This window comes from Micromys minutus (assembly GCF_963924665.1).
Source record: "Micromys minutus genome assembly, chromosome: 22".
In the NCBI taxonomy this organism is placed as follows: domain Eukaryota; kingdom Metazoa; phylum Chordata; class Mammalia; order Rodentia; family Muridae; genus Micromys; species Micromys minutus.
Genome location: NC_137957.1, coordinates 47,524,826 through 47,542,512, shown reverse-complemented (window position 1 = coordinate 47,542,512; position 17,687 = coordinate 47,524,826). Strand labels below are relative to the sequence as shown.

Below are 17,687 nucleotides of genomic sequence, written 5' to 3'. Positions count from 1 at the left end.
GTCTTTCAGCTCACAGCCCCGAACTTCCCTGTGGTGATCAAGCTGGGACATGCACATGCTGGCATGGGAAAGGTATGAGAAGCACTTGAACACACATAGTGGATACAACTAAAGCTTCCCCAGACTGTCTGTCGTCCCTCCACATTAGGTACAGTCCCCTGGAAAAGAGCGTCAGGAGGAATCTACAACCCTCCTCCCTCCACTCTCAACCCATATTCCTATAAGTTTGCATTGCATGTGCCTTCTAACTCAGTCCAAGCTCTGGACATCACCTTGAATTTATAGCTTATAGTTCTCTGGGATTATAGGTTAAGAGACAAGAAGGAACGACCTTTTTCAACAATGAGTCTTTTGTATCAAGGAGCTATTATCTTCTCCTCTGCGTTGTAAGCTCCTGTCTGGTTTGTCCCTCCATCACCTACTGAGCTAGCACCACTAAGGTGCCAACAGGACCGTACAACAGGAGCCCCTGAAGGCAGCCAGCTTCCACCAGACTGAACAGTGTATTTTACACAGTCTCAGATGACATCCAAGGAGGCTGCATTGGCCAGCCTCTCGGGTGCAAGTGTCAAAGCTCAGTTTGGAAAAAAAAACACTGATCCATTTGTGCAAGCCAAATGACAAAAGTCTCACTCTCCAGGATCACATCTCATGGGAGATTGTTTGGGTTCATGTACCTGCCTCCAAGGAGGAGGACATGGGGATTGGTCAGCCCCAGTGAAGAAGAAGCTCCAATCCTCTCTTCCAATCTGTGTTCTTCCCGTTCAGGGTCAGGCAGGGCAGGTTGGGATCAAGTTCTAAACCAACCTCTTTAGGCTTCTTCACCCGTTAGATGATGAATCTAATAACAGCCACTAAATGAACCAGCCTTCTGTCTCTGTGACAAAATGCAAGAGAAAATCAGCTTCTAGAAAGGTTGTCTGTCTGTCTGTTTCAGAATTTTTGAATCATAGTCGTCTGGCCCTGTTTGTGGGGCTATGCTGGCACAGTTCACCATGGCAGAGAGGGTGTGGTGAACCAAAACTGTGTCATGGCAGCTGAGAAGGAGAGAAAGGAGAAGTTGACAGAGTGCATAACAAGCCACTCTCCTTGAAATCCCTTAAGCTATGAACCCTCTGATGAGATCTGAGCCCTCCTGATCCAGTCAGCCTCCAACAAGTCTCTGCCTCTATATTGCTACAGTGGGGACTAGACCTTCATTGCTGGAATAGGGAAGGGCGTTTAGTATCTAAACCACAATATCTAAACCATAATAAGTTCAGACTCCTTAGGACACACAGGGATAAAGATAGGAAATTTTGTATTTTTTCCCACTATATTATTATTATATTCCAGGCCTAGGGTGGGGCCTAATGAACAGATGAGATGATCCCTCTCTAGAAACCTATTCCTTCCACCTCCACTCCCTTCTCCAGACCCACAATCTGGCTGTAGCTTCCTCCTACTCCTCTCTCTCTTCCTCATCTTCCTCCATCTCCTTCTCCTCCTCCTTTTCCTCTTCCCCCTCCTCCTCTTTTTCTGAGCTGAAAGTGATTTTCTTGTGGTTCCTGATGGCTTTCAGGCTAATTCAGTGGGCATTCCTCTGACCAGAACTGACTGACATCCCTGTATCACTTAAGCTCTGGGTATCCCCTCTATCCTAGACTTCTCCTCCAGTGGCCTCTGATTCAAGTTCTTTTCCCAGCTTTCTTCTTCAGTTACACTGATTATACGTTCGGTCTCTTTCGAGCATAAATTCTCCTGTGCCATCCCTGAACATGGCCACTCCATAAGCACTTCACTGTCTCTCACTACCACCCTCGGCTTTACCTACCACCCTCATCTCAACAGCCTCCTGAGTCATATTACACAGTCAAGTTCCTATCTCCAATTACCTCCTGTGTTTTGCCCCCTTGTCTCCATGGAATCGTTCCGAACACTGGCTGTTATCTCCGCATCTCCTCTTCATCCACTTCCTCTCCCATGACTTCCGTCTCTGCAACAGAACCTGCCATTTTGTTATTTCAAAACTGAAGTCAAATAGCATGGACATCTCAGATAGAATGTTTGGCTAGAACATCCCAGGCCCCAGCATGTCTTCCATTTCCGGCACAGCAAAAAAAAAACACCAACAACTCAGAGATGTAAGAGTCATCTCTGCCTCCTCCATGTCCAAAGAGTCACCAAGTTCTTGTCACTTGACCCTTGTTTCTCTATTCGCTCCTTCCCATCTGTCCACTGTCACCATCCTGGACAGCTCTGGTAAAGTTAGAGGACTCCTAACAACCTAGTTATAGCCCTAAAACCTAAGATAATCCCCAAGAGGAAATAAAGAAGTGCCTACAGTCATGGATGCAATTCATAGGCGAGAGGGTAGTTCCAGAAATCAAGAAATCAATCCCCAAAGCGAAGAGGTCACACAAACCAAAGTGAACACAGCATTTCTAGAATGGTGACAAGTGACAAAGGAGGAGTTTTCTCCTTGTTTTTGGAATTACAAGACTCGCAGGGAACAGTCTGGGAAAGCTGACTGAGCAGATGACCTCATGTTTCTGCCGAGAGGGTAAAGAGCACAGCATGTACCTCTTACAGTCCTTGTGCCTTCTCCTAAGAAGGAAAACGATGGCTGGACATTCCCAGGGAGAGCATGCCCTAAAGGTAAGGAAGTATCTATGACCTTGATGTTTTGCAAAGCCTGCTCAGAACCCAGTGGACATAGTCATTGACCCACATGCGTGTGTTCCTGCGGCACACGCACACCAGTGTGTACTCTACACTGGGAGTGAGGATTAATAGGACCCTGTTCCCGTCCTCAAAAAAGTTGTCGAGACCATTTCCCACATAAGTAATGGTTTAAAACCAGGCATGATGACCCATAATGTCAGTATACAGAAGGCTCAGGTCATGAGTTCAAGGTTACCCTGAACTGTTCACAGAGCCCCTATATCAAAAGTAATCAAATACACATTATTTATAAATGGGACATGAAGGAAGACTGTATGAAGAATATAAAACTTAAAGGAAAGAACTTAATTCCACATAGGACACAGAGTCTTCTACAACCGTGGAATCTCTCTAGCAGGACATAGCATGAAAGACCGCTGCTTTACCCAAATATGGACATACTTTGAGCAGGGTATAACATGAAAGCAATGACTCGGTAGATGGATTAATCAGTTCATGAGGTCGGAGCCCTCATGGGCTATTTGCCTCCCAAACCACATGGGAAAACCATCTGAGTGGGCTGAAGCCTGATTCGGAAAGTCTAATAGATAGTGGTCGAAGCTGATGATGAGAACCAGTGTGCCAAGAAGAGGAAATCAAGCTCCACAAGGTGGAATGTGCCTGGAGCTTTAAGGAAACCCAGTAAACTGGGGGGAAGACAAGACAAGAGATGGATAAACTCCCTTGCATTAAAACTAAGAAGAGTGGGTACCATAGAAAAAGGAAAAATCTAGTGAAACACTGCAGTTTGGAGGGCAGGGAACGTCCTTAGACAAGCAGGTGGAATTGTGGATGTGCTGGTTAGTGTTTGTGTTTTCTTTGTTGTTGTCTTGTTAACTTGACACAAACCAAAGTCTTCAGGGAAGAGGGAACCTTGAGTGCTTGCCCCCATCAGATTGCCTGCAGACAAGTCCACGGGGGCATTTTCTTCATTAATATTCATGTGGGCTGTGTCATTCCTGGGAAGGTGGCCCTGGCTGGTATAAAAAAGCAAGCTGAGCAAGCCATGGGGCGAGAGCCAGTGAGCAGCATCCCTCCTGGGCTCTGTCCAGGATCCTTCCCAGCTCGAGTTTCTGCTCTGACTTCCCCATGATGGTGTGTGATTGAAACATGTAAGCCAAAACAGAAAACAAACAAACAAACAGAACCCTTGGCTCCCTAAGTTCCTATTGACTCCAATGTCTATCGCAGTGATAGAAAGAAAACTAGAATAGGGTGGTTGTGGGGCGTGACATGCGTTTTCCAAAAGTGAGGCTAAATGGCAGCTGGGATTTGCTTCCTAGAGGACACTGAGCTGGGCCTGAAAACTATTCAGTTTTTGCAGTTGGAGTAACAGGGAGATCCTTCTGGAACCTACCAGGAACAGCCCCATATACAAGACAGCCCCCCACCGTGAAGAACTGCACAGTCCCAAACATCATCGGTGTTAAATGGAAGAAAAGAAAGCAGTGAATTTGGATAAAATTGATTTTACTTCCTCTGTGGAACATTTTACAAGGCTGGAAACCAGACAACGCCGTGGGGATTGTAGAGTTCAACATCCAGTGTACAGTAGTATTTCAGAGTCCACACGGGACTCCATCCATGTCAGTGGGTCCATGGCCGAGGGGCCATCCAACACACCTGAAATGAATAAGAAACAAATTGTCTCTATCGTTAAAATGTCTATTTTCTTACCATCGTTCTCTAGAAGTGTGATAAGTGGTGTATGTGTTGTGCTGTGCATACAGACACTGCGTATGTGTGCATTGTGCTATGCATACAGACACTGCATATGTGTGCATTGTGCTGTGCATACAGACACTGCATATGTGTGCATTGTGCTGTGCATACAGACACTGCATATGTGTGCATTGTGCTATGCATACAGACGCTACATATTGAAGGTGCAGCTGCTATGCCATTTTATATAAGGGACATGAGCGTTCATAGACAGGCTTTTGCAGTCTTTCTGAAGCACTTATGATTTCTTACAGATTCGATGGGAGAGATTGTCTTCTGTCTTTATTTTTAATTAATTATTTCATTTATTTACATCCCAAATGTTGCCCCACTCTGGTTCCCCCTCCAAGAATTCTTCACCCCAACCCCCTTACCCTTTAACTCTGAGAGGGTACAACCCCTGGACATCCCCCTTCTCTGGGACATAAAGTCTCTATAGGATTAGGTACATTCAGTGTTCACAGTGTTAAGTTTTCAATGTGTTCCTCTTTGGAAGCAGCACATTACCACAACTAAGGGTACTCATTGGAATCTAGATTCCACCACATGTGAGTTGTGATGCTGTAGATAAGTTACCTTGCCTATCCTCCCTCATCATAACCTCTTCTTCTGGGAGGTGAAGATAATGATAGTATCAATGTCACATGCTGGCTGTAAGGATTAAGAGAAATGGTGCACATGACGTTCTAGTTCAGTGCAGGAACCAGTGGGTGCTCAGTGGATGTTAGCTGTCAATAGAATGGAATATGCCTGAATCCACTCTGGGGACCCCAAACCAAGTGAAGTCAACAGGAGATGACTAAACATCAGCAGCACTCAGAGAATTCACTTGGCTGCTAATTCAGTATGACTCAAATGAGTGTCAGGTTGCCAAAGGCTTACCTCAGAAAATGGCAAATATGCATAGATGAAAATGTGCTCGGCTGCATTACCTATTGTGAAAATAAACTTTATAACCACCAAAGTAGCTAAAAATGAAAAGATTAATAACACTAAGTGTTGGCAAGGACACAGAACCTATTGTCTTCTAAGCTGAAGACAGAGGAGTTCTTTTAGTATATCTGGCTCTAAATGCATCACATACTAACCAAAGCAGTTGTTCATAGTAGTTTTGATGTTAACATCCAAAACTCATGTATCTATTAACAGTAGACAAAAATCACTGTTTATTCATGCGAGGTACACATTTCAACCATAAAAGGAAACTAAGCTACATGCACAGTAAGTATGAATGAATCTCACAAACACACTACTAAGAAAACTAAGTCAGATAACAAGGGATGCTGATTTTGATCATTTCATTCACATGAAGTTGAAAGATCCGAGGAAACCTACAGTTTTTGTAGGTTTCTGTAGTTAACTAGGATATTTTTAGGTGATAAAAGATTTAGGAAACCCAAGAAGAGCAGAACTGGAGCCCAGTAGTTGAAGACTCCCCAGGTCATCACCAGCACTGCAAAACCACCAAGTTAGAGTAGAAGTTATTTTCAGGACGAGTGCTCACTGAACTGAGGCACAAGTGGACAACATTCTGGAGATCGAGAATGGCTAAAGGGATGTTTGCTTTGTGTCTGCTCACAGAGTTGCCTATTGTGTTGCGTGTCCTTTTCCATAGTTGTGTTAGATTTCAAAATAAACTAAAGTTTTAAACCATAACGGACTCTGAGGATATAGCCTTGGGTCTGTGATGTCCAGAACAAAGGAAGAGTTTACAGCTAGAAGCGTGTGGTCAGTTCTTGATTGTGCTCTATTTCCAGGAGTTCAAGGAAGACACTGACATCTCAGTGAGTGAGGAGCTAACGAAGCAGCACGCTATCTAGTCCTGGGGGACCAGAGATGCTGTAAGCAGCATGCTCAAAAGCATGACGCACAAATGGGGAATGTTGGGGTTAAAAATAAAAAAGGTTCTGTTGCTACCAGTCCCTCGGGGTCTCACTCCACCGGAGCTCTCACTCTGGGAGCCGCTCCAATGTGGAGCCGAGCGCCCGGACTCTGCCACATGATCCGAAAGCTGCCCCCTCCACGCGGTTCCCTTCCTAGGTGGTTCACCGCAACAGGGGAAGATTAGACCTGGTGGATTCTACATTCACCTGGTGGGCAAGGCAGGGAAAAAAATGTCAGGGTCAGGTTGTTGAAGGAGCAACTTTGTGGCAACAAGAATTCTGGAGACTGTCCACACTTCTCAAGTAGGGTGTTCTTAACATTATACAGGCAGTCTTTATACAGGCGGTCTTAACGTCAGATGTCTGACCCCCTAAAATTGAGATAAATATGTAGGTGCAAAGAGTTTGCTACTTCTCACAACTATTTCACCAGGAAGGCCTCATAGTTCCAAATATGAAGGCTGCAGCCTGTAATTTTCATACCCAGAGGTTAAGGCAGGAGGATTGCTATAAGTTAGAGGTTAAACTGAGCTAAATAGTTTAGCCTACTACATACCTAGTTGGACTACGTTTTCTCAAAAACAAACAAAAAAATGGCACCTCTGGTAGAGCCCTACATTGCTGTTCATTGATGGCTTTCTATAGTTAATCGAAAGGAATGACGTGATCGATCACCACCTGTGATGGGTTCTTCATTAGCACCTTGAAGGGACTTCACCATGGAAAATCCAGGTCTGGATGTGTCTATGAGGGTATTTCCAAAACGGTTTACTCCAAGAGGGGAGACTCCCCATGGATGTGAAGAGCACCCTGCTGTGGGCCGGGGTTCCAGACTAGACAAACAGGAGGAAGCAAGCTGAGCACTGGAACCCTTCTCTCTCCCCACTTTGACTGTGGATACACCGTGGCAGCTGTGTCAAGCTCCGCCCACCATGACTTCCCACACTGTGAATCAAAATAAGCCCTTCATTGCTGGCATGGATTACACCATCACAAGTCCGAGGCATCTCCTGGGGAAGCTGAGGCAGAGGGATGATGTGAGCCCAGGAATTAGAGGCTAGCCTAGAGAATATAGCAAGATCTAATCAAACAAGACACGGTAAAAGAGCCGAGTCTAAGTCCCAGATGCAGTGTAGGAAAAGCATGTAAAATATTTCACCAGGTCTCTCACCTAAACCTGAACTCCTCCTACACTGGTTATATGCACTTAAATCTCCACATCTCTAACACAGAGGCAGTTAAGCCCCACCTGGGGTATAGTGACAACACAATGCACCAATCCTGCTAAAGATGGTGACATGGAAAGCTGAAAGAAAGTACTGGAGGAGAGCTTCGAAGTCCAACTGCAAATACAATCACTTACTGAGCTAAAATAAGCAGGAAAACCCAGAAGTCCTAACTCCTCCTGCTACAACACACGGGGTGTTGTCCCTCTGAAAAAAGCATCCGGCAATGAATGACAGAGCTAAAGCACCCCAGAGTGGTTCAGTCTGTCCCTGAGGACCAGGTGTCAGTCCCAGGTGCAGTGTCTCCAGCAGCCTCAGCGTCTCACACTCTGACTTGTCCCAGTTTGTCACCAGCTCCAAGCAACCCAGACCCAGATGACTTCCCTAAGGCTGACTCACACAGCTCTCCGAGCACTGTCTGCTCTTTAAGTGGGCGGAGGTGGCCCTAGACCTCCATGGTGGAGAAGGAAGGAAAGATAAGGGAGTGGAGGAATTTCTTAAGGGCCCAAGGGGACACTTAAGAAATCATAAGATTCTCCTGACTCTGGGAGTCTGCCAGAAAAGAAAATCATCTGTGTCTTGTGGTCAACAGAAGCCTGTATGAATGATGTGTGATGTATGAATGATGTGTTGTGACATGAGGATCAGGGCTGGGCTCCTGTGAGTAAGGGTAATCTGTCGCATACCTGTGTCCATACATATTTCACACATGGCCACACATACCTTTGGATATAGACTCCTACCTTTGAATTCTAAAATTTCCTTTCTGAGCACTCAGCGCTGGAGGGAGCCGGCATTCCGTGGTGCTCTGTTAACCTGTTCTGAATCATATTAAAAACTATTTTATCTTCCGCTTGCCTTGGTTCACTGGAAAGAGCCGAGGCCCAGGTTCAAGCCTTGGCTTGTGCTGTGCCTCTCCGTCTTTGGAGCTAGCACTGTTCCTGTGGACCTGTCATTCAAGCATCAGTGCAGCTTCCCTGAGTGTTCACGGACCTTGATTGTATTTATCCATCACTTGAGGACCAATAAGGCCAACAACATCAGAATGACATGTGGCTGTGGAGAGACGTGATTCCCAGCTCCAGTATTTCCTAGTGAGCCCCTGACATTTGCCATCACTGGGAACTTGAGAAAATGTCTTAACTTCCCAGGACTTCAGTCTCACTGAGATAGCCCAGAGCAGATTTTCACAGTGAGCTAAGGAGGAGAAAGAACACATTAACAGCTTCCACATAGGTGGCAATCTAGGTACCAGAGTGCGTCATCTGAGCCTCTAAGCCTCCCTGGGAATTAGATCTAAGCCCTGGTTTGCGCTGGTCCCCGGAAGACATCTTACCAAGGTCACGCACGGGTGATCAGGTCAGAGGCAGGGCACTGGGGAGATTGTATGGTTGGTAAAGAGCTTGCTGTGTAAGCATGAAGACCTGAGTTCAGATCCCCAGCGCCCATATAGAAGCTAGCTGTGGTGGCATCTGTGTGCTATAGGGAGAGAGACAGGTGGATCCCAGGGGCTCGGCAGCCAGGCCAGTGTAGCCAAAACAATGAGCTCGAGACTCAGTGAGAGACGCTGTCTGAAAAACAAGGAAAAGTGGTAAAGGGAGACATTTGACCTTGGTATCAGGCTTCCACTCATGCACACACACACACACACACACACACACACACACACACTCATGAAACAGGATCAGAATCAAGGTCATCAGGTCTTACAGTTTTCTCTTCTTGCTGCCAGGTAAGGAGGGGTTAATGACCTTGGTGTTTCACAGCGCCCACTCAGGACACCGTGGGTGTAATCGCTGACCCACGCTCAAGCTCATGTCCTGCACTGGTACACCTACAGGCCAGTGCCTATTCTACGCTGGAAGTGAGGTCAACACGACCTGATCCCTGCCCTCAAAACATTGTGGAGCCAGGTGTGATGACACCCTTAATCCCAGAATACAGGAGGCTAAGGTCATGAGTTCAAGGCTAGTCTGAGGCTGCCCAATGAGACACTACCTCAAAAGGCAATAAATATACAGTACCTTACATGGAGCATGATGAAGGACTGCAAAGAATGTAGAGCTTAGCGGATAGAACTTAACCCCAGCTAGGACACGGAGTCACTCAAAAAAGCGGGATCTCTAAAGCAGTGTAGCTGAAAGACCACTGTTTTCCACAGTATGGGAATGCTTTGAGCAGCGCGCAGGGCGATCATAACAGTTCCATAGATGGATTTACTCATCTGTGATGTCAGAGACCATAAGGAACGCCCTGAGGGAATCAGATCTTCCCAGACTAAGGCAAAGAGCCAGCTTCAGCAGAGCGTCTACGTTCATGAGATTTCACAGACCCCACTGAGGAGCGTGTAGTGCCTTTGAGAGGAGCACTGACCGTTCATGGAAGAATGGTAATTGTTTTCTGGTCTACTGACCCCATGCCAAGCCAACAAGATTCATCTCAAGAGAATAAAGAAAAGACCAGTGGCGTCCAAGCCTAGGTTTCAAAACAGTGTGTGCCTTACCACATTCAAGCCCTATTTGTCATGGGCACAAAGGCTTATCAACAGCTTCCTATGGGAGGGATAAGTAAAAATAGCCAGTTCTGTGGATGTTGACAAATCTTGGAGCAGTTAAGATTTCTGTTTCTTTTTTGTTTTCCTGGCAGTGTTTGCCAGCCCATCCTGACACCGTGTGTAACAAAAACCCACAGGAGCCTTTCTCTCAGGGCCTCAGAGAGAGGAGTTTAACATGAGGACTGGCTCCCACTCCCCTCACCACAGGAGATGAAGATGGGGACAGACAGAGACGCAGAAAAGAATAGAATGAAATCGAGTACAACAGAACAGAACAGAATAAAACAGAAATTATCAGTTTCTGAAGGCAGATATTGCTATCAAACCTATTTTACAAGTAAGGTAAACTAAGACCAAGATGTTCATCTTGAAAAGCTGCACATGGCATGCCCATATTGTTTCCGTATGTCCCGATGCCCAGGCTCAAGAAGGTCAGCTTCCGGGAAGTCCTAGCGGTCCGTACAGAACACAGCTTGGAGTCTGTTGAGCCCTTCCCTAGACAATTGCTCAGGAAGAGTGTAGTCTAACTATCAGCCCACGGGGACAGTGATGGCCTCAGACCACCACCTGCCTTCCTGGCATCACAGCACAGACAGCTGCACAGAGAGCTTCCTAGAAGGGAAACCAGTCACAACTCTGGTTTCTCGGAAATCGCTGGAGTTAGGAGAAGCTGGCGGTTCCGTCTGTCCAAAAAGGCCAGGAAGATATAATGTCGAGTTTGTTTGTTGTGTTCGAGAGTAGGCACATGCATGTTTGGGACTGGGAGAAACATGTTTGCACTCTCAGATGCCTAAAGCCTAGATGCTTCCGGTGGCAATGGCAGAGCCTGTGTCTGTCACCCTGACTTCTAGTCTCAGCCCTAAGAATTTATCCCACCAACATCCCTTCCAGGGTGAAGCCTGAAATGCAGGGGAGGCTCAGTGCTCAGATGATGAATGCTAGCCAGCCTTTGCACAGCACGGTACTTGAACATGGTGGTGTGTATACAAGGAAGCTAATGGGTAGTGTCTGAGGTTCCCAGACACCTACAAGACAAGGGACAGCAGTGTTAGCATTTGTACATAATTGTACAATAGGATGTACTCAGTGATAGTTCAAGTAGGTCTGACTCTGGAGTCAGGCAGACCAAAGGTCTTCCACAGCCCTGTCAGTCAAGTGTGCCTCATAGGAAGACCACCCTACCACCCCACCACCCCACCACCCCACCACCCCACCACCACCACCACCCCACCACCCCACCACCCCACCACCCCACCACCCCACCACCCCACCACCCCACCACCCCATCACCCCACCACCCCACCACCCCACCACCCTACCACCCCATCACCCCACCACCCCACCACCCCACCACCCTACCACCCCATCACCCCACCACCCCACCACCCCACCACCCTACCACCCCATCACCCCACCACCCCACCACCCCATCACCCCACCACCCCACCACCCCACCACCCTACCACCCCATCACCCCACCACCCCACCACCCCACCACCCCACCACTCCACCACCCCACCACCCGACCACCCCACCACCCCACCACCCCATCACCCCACCACCCCACCACCCCACCACCCTACCACCCCATCACCCTACCACCCCACCACCCCACCACCCCACCACCCCACCACCCCACCACCAGCAGCAGCAGCAACAACAATACTGGGAGCCTCTTAAAAACGCAGAATGCAGGCCTGCAACGTCCCTACATCACTTACAAGTGACTTGGGTACTGTTTTGCATGGCCATAATTTTAGACCAGAGGATGCAGATGGCCCAAGGGACCAGGAGTTCCACGGTGAATCAGGAAATCCAGGAAGGGACACTGGTAATCTAGAGGCCAAGCCCATGCCTGCAGATAAGACAGCTACAACTAAGCTCTAGTCATTTAAGACTGTGGGAGGCCCGGAAGCCCCTGGGACACCTGCTCTTCTCATCCTCTTACTGTGAGTCTGTCGCCTGTTGTCTTTAAATCTCCAGGCCAACAGGTTGCTGCCTCCAGTTTCAAATGATAAACATGGGCTTTGAAGTTGCCATCACTTTGTGAGGGTTGTAGAGCCTAGTGACTGACGCTTTTGGTCCGGGTGTGTATGGATCTGAGAGGTGAAGTCCTGGCTCAGATTCTTCTGAATTGTAAAACCCTGGGCAAGCACTCACCTTTGGGGTCTTTTGTTTCCTCACTTTCAAATGAGGATCCCTACTAACTGCATACGGGGTCATTCCATAGGCAAGCCACCGTCAGGAAGATGATGACTTACGTCCTCTAGATCCACGCTGCTTCCAAAATGGTCCTATGTAGACAGATCACCGGAAATGTGGTTAAGGGATAGATTCTGTCACCAGCCTAAGTGAGGGTTGGGAGGCGCTACCAGGCTTCTGTATTCATAACAGACTCATGGGTGATATCAGTGCGTCTAGTCCATGATCTAGGTCAAAGGTCAGCAGCTTACCTCTTACTCTCCCGTGAATGTATGTTCCTTGTTGCTGCTACTCATGTTGCCCCTGAAGAACTAAGTAGCCGTAGATACGTAGGTGGATGTGTATAGCTGTCTTCAGATAGAACTTCATGTGCGGACACTGAAATTCTAATTTCATGGCCAGGAGATCGTGCGGACCATATCATCCTTGCTGCATAAACATGTAGGAAAGCAAGCAGGGTAGCATTCATAGTTGTAATACCAGTGCTGGGGAAGTGGAGATAGGCTTACTGTAGCTTGCTGGCCCTGTAGACTGGCCAAACTAACAAGGTCCAGGTCATAGTGGGAAATGCTATCTGAAATCAAAAACAGAAAGAAGGAAAGAAAGACAGACAGACAGAAAGAGAGAGAGAGAGAAAAAGGAGGGAGGGAGGGAGAGAGGGAGAGAGAGACAGAGACAGAGAGAGACAGAGAGACTGAGAGACAGAGAGACTGAGAGACAGAGACAGAGAGATTCCTGAAGACAACCAAGTTTGTGGTCTAATATCCTAATATCCACATATACACACAGTAGGTGCTTGCACACCCTACCCCTCCCATACACAGTGAGTACATGTGTACCCCCCACTTGTACAAAAGGAAAGTTTTATTTAATGTCGGTTTCGTATATTACAGACTATTGTTCCATTTTGTATTTATTTCAGGATTTAAAAATGCAAACACCATCTCTGTTTTCTTTTGTGTAGAGTATGTGTGTATATATGTTTGTATGTGGGTATGTAAGTGTGTGTGTGTGTGTGTGTGTGTGTGTGTGTGTGTGTGTGTGTGTATCCCAGGCTGGCATCAAACTGTGATTCACCAGCACCAGTCCCTTGATGCTGGTCCCGCTGCTCTGAGCTGGTAAACACCATCTTTGAACTGCATCAAGACAGCCTTTGCACTCAGGTGTCAGTTAGCAGAGCTCTGTTCAAGGCTGCAAAACGGGCCTGAATTCTGAGACTGACCGTCTACCTCACCGAGCAGATGACCACCCAGGGTATATCAGATGCATTCCTGTCTACGGCTCTCTCCCTGCCTACGCCAGGGCCCAGGGCCGTTGAAAAACAGTCCTATCCCCGGCACATGAGCAGGAGCTGGAAGGAGAAGGAGCTGCCCTGAGGGCTGACATTTGTCCCTGCCTCCCTTCCCTTCCATTTGATCTTACACTCAGCTCTCTACAGTAAAGATGTGACGGATCAGTGACCCGAGCACTCATCACTGGCACAAGGAGATTTGATTTATTAAAGGAAAAAGAAGAAAGGAACCCACCACAGTAACCAAGATAATTAACTCTCAATCATCTATTAAACTTGTCATCATGGTCCCTCCTTTGTCCACCCCTGGCAGCGTCTAAACAGGCAACAGGGTGTGAACATAGGCTCTGCTCTCCGGACTTCTAAAGGCTTGGAATAGAGGCAAAGGCTTCTGGGGGTTTGAGCCAGTGGCTTGTGATGTCATGAATGGCGGGATCTTTCCAAAATTTATAAGTTGGGCCTTTATGCATTTCTCAAAGTGATGTTGGAGAGGCAGGTCCTCAAGGAAGCAATTAGAACATGAGGGTACCACCCTCATGAATAGTTACAAAAGAGGCCAGGGAAATACACTATCCCCTTCCACAGTGTGTGGACACAGGAAAAGGCTTGTCTGTAAAAACCCTTACAGGACACTGAGTCTCCTCGTCTTGATCTTGGATATTCTAATCCAGAAGTGTGAGGTGTGGGTTACTGTTCTTCATCAGCTGTATGGCCAAAGGTGTCTTGTTATAGCAAACCAAAAGCTAAGGTATGGCTCTTGCATTTATCCAACGAATATTGATAGATGTGGTGCCCAACCATTTTAAGCTTAGTGACTATTTCGGGAAATATATTTGTTACTTTTCTCGATAAATCAGTGATAAAATGCCTGACAAAAGTAACTTAAGAGAAGAAAGGTTTGTGAGGGAGGCCCAAGGTGTCTGAGGGCCTCAGTCCATCATGACAGGGTGACTCAAGGCTGTGAGAGACACATGACAGCTGAGGATGTCAGTCAAAACCAGAAGCAACTATAATCTACAAGGCCCCACTCTGAGTGATTTTTTTTTCTGACAACCAAACTCCACCTCTTTTGAAACTCACGTCTTCAAAATATCACCATAAGATGGGACTGTGCATTCAAACTGTGAGCCTGTGGGAGGCTTTCAGACCTGAACATTAATAAGGCACGAGGCAAGGATGCTACAAGGCTCGGCAAACTACTGGATCCAAATACCACTCTCATATACACTGGGCTCTGTTAATAAAGTTTTATTGTAACATGGCCCTGCTTGTTGATAAACATCCTAAAGAGCTTGTTTTTGCACTTGAGTGCAAACCTACTTGAGTAGTCTTATGGCCTGGGGTGTCTAGAATGTTTTCTACTGGACTTTACAAAAAGACTCACTAATTCCTGGCTTAATGCAACACCCTTTTCAAAATTTAGTAGCACAGACCCCGATAACTAACACATCTTTCCTTGCCACCTAATTCCAAAATCCTGAGCTAAGTATCCCAGAGCCACGCCTGCTGTCACTATGTGTAAGACGCCCTCATATTTTCTGTTCTAGGGTTTCACTTTTAGAGTATTGTTCATGGCCCGTGGCCCACTCAATCAATCGGATGCCCCGTGACGTGAATACTAGTTCACTACAAAACAGATTGCACTACTTTATTCCAGGGATATGTCTCCACCGCTTTCTACACGGCAGGCACTGTTGTAGGCACTGGGGTTGCAGTACGGGCTCCAGCAGTGTGCTACCATCTAAGGGAAGGCAGGTGACACAGAAATAGACAAGCCAACCTGCCATGTGTCACAGCAGAGAGGAAACAGCATGACCCTGGGCTCTAGGGCAGGAGCCTGTGCTCCGGTGAGTCGAGCATTGGGGGAGGGGCGGGTGGTAGGTCAGAAGAGTGCCACCAATAAAAAGGATCAGAGCAGAATGAAATCAGCCCCGAGGAAGAAACACTACACTGAGCTGAGCAGGTAAATCTGAGTCTCCGCCTGCTTACTCATTTGTCCCCTCAGGGGCTGGCCCCCTTTCTACAGGGAACAGCTGCCACATAATAAGTACAGGATGGGGACCCCTGGCCTTAAAACTGCTAGTGTTTTGGATCTGGTTGTGTGTTTGTTTGTTTGTTTTATAGTTTTTTTTTTTTTTTTTTTTGGTTTTTTGGTTTTCAGTTTTGGAGCTATTTATAAGTAATGAGATAATTGGGGGAAGGGACCCAGGCCCAAACACACACAATTCTTTTGTTTTATCTATATGTATCATCTGGCTTGAATGTAACTTTATTCAGTACTTTTAATCATATATAAAGATATAGATATATAGATATCTATACACACATGTAATATGTACTCGTGTGTTTGCATGGTTGTGAGTATACTGTGTATTAAACGGGTCCCTGCGTGCGAGTGTATGCATGTGTGTTGAAGTGTGGAAGTCTGCAGTCGGCATTGAGTCCTTTGGTTGTTCTCCTCCTTTTCTGACGAGGCCTGGCCTCTGGCCGAACCTGGAGCTTGTTTTGGTTTGCCTGGTAAGCCAGCTTGTTTCAGGAATTTCAAGCAAGTTTCGCATGGGTGCTTAGGATCCAGACTCCGATCCCAATGCTCATGCGACAGGCACTTTAGCGGCCGAGCCATCCCCCGCGCCCTGTGCCGTATTTTAAGTGTAACCTGTCACACAAGGTCAGAATTGTCCAATATGGCTTCATTTCAGTACTCAGAAGTTTCAGGTTTTGGAGCATTTCGGGTTTCCAGTTTTCGGATTAGAAATGCTCAAGCTGTATTTCCATATTCATAATAAGATACTTTGGGTGGAACAGAAAACTCATTTTTCTATAATATGCAAACTAAACATATAACCTGGAGGTGGTGTTGTAGCAATATTGTTAATAATTTTGTGCATGAAAACAGCTTAAGGGTATAGAATTTTCCACTTAGGTTTATGCTAAAATGTTCAGAAAGGTCCACATTTCGGATTATTTAAGACAAGGCCCAGGGGTGGGTGCTAAGCAGCAAAGGACAAGAGAAAAGCCTCTAATCTCAGTGCGTAGAGGCAGGTGGGGAACAGAGGTGGGGAGAAAGAGACAAGAACCGTGAGGGCCTTGAATAGCGGTTCCGAGAAGAGATAATGAACCCAGACAGGACACAAAGCAAGAGCACTGAGGAAAAGAACGCCGTGAAGGGATGCTGTAGTGCATGAACTCCAGCAAGAATGCTTGGCAAGGGAAGAGAAACTCTGCTTTGAGACCCCACGCCTGAAACAAGCAACCAACAGCAATGGGCGTCCGAGCTAAGAGAGGGTCAGTGAAGTGCTTGTGCAAACATGGGGACCTGAGTTCAATCCCCTGAACCCCTGTAAAAGAGCTAAACAGGGAATCACTGTAGTCGAGTACTGAGGAGGCAAGGCCAGGAGAACCGCTAGGGCTCACCTAATGGAAAGACCTGGTCTGAAACTGAAGTGTCTGTGGGGCCTCCGCCCCCATCAACTATGGAGAAGAACCCAGGAGACTGTTTCTGAGGACAGATCATTTATTGAAATAACGGGGCTAGCTTATACAGTTCAGGGAGGAAGGGAGGGAAAAGGACAAGGGAGGAGGTGCTGCAGCGGGGACAGGGGCCCTCCAAGCGTGTCAGCTAGATTAACAGACTGCCGGTCATGTGATTTCTGAGAAGTCAGTTCTCTAGTGGGAAAACCTGAGTGACCTTTGTCTTTATGAAGTTGAGTAGGCCCAAGCCTGACTTAGTAGAGAGCAGCCGCCCACGCCTGGGGCACTTCTGAGAGACGTGTAGGACATGGGACAATGCTCTACTGTCCCACAAGGGTCAGGTGCTGAGGAACAACGGTTGAGGTTGATGTCTGGCCTCCATCCGTACACATCCAAGTGGGGCGGGGGCTCCCCAGATTCTCCAGATGCATAAATCTGGTAGGATTGTAGTAGAAAGGTGAGCATTTTAAATTTGAAGTAACCCATTTAAACAATCACGTGTAAACCATTTGAATAGGACTCTTTGCTGGGCCCCCTGCTTCAGGATTTCTGTGCTGAGTCGTTTAGTTGTCTCAACTGCCAAGTGCACTCAGCTTGGCGTATGGTAATAAGATGTTTGGGGAAGACACCCAAGT

General features: G+C 47.0%; 1 protein-coding gene across 1 annotated transcript in view; it reads left to right on the top strand.

Moving 5' to 3' along the window:
* The window catches only part of SYN3 (synapsin III), a gene marked incomplete at both ends in the record, with an annotated part of 318,172 nt that overhangs the window by 248,668 nt on the left and 51,817 nt on the right, over positions 1-17,687 (top strand). The window contains one exon of the mRNA XM_080935390.1: positions 10-72. Coding sequence (XP_080791516.1) covers positions 10-72 — 63 coding nt within the window. The remainder of the gene's footprint in view (positions 1-9; positions 73-17,687) is intronic.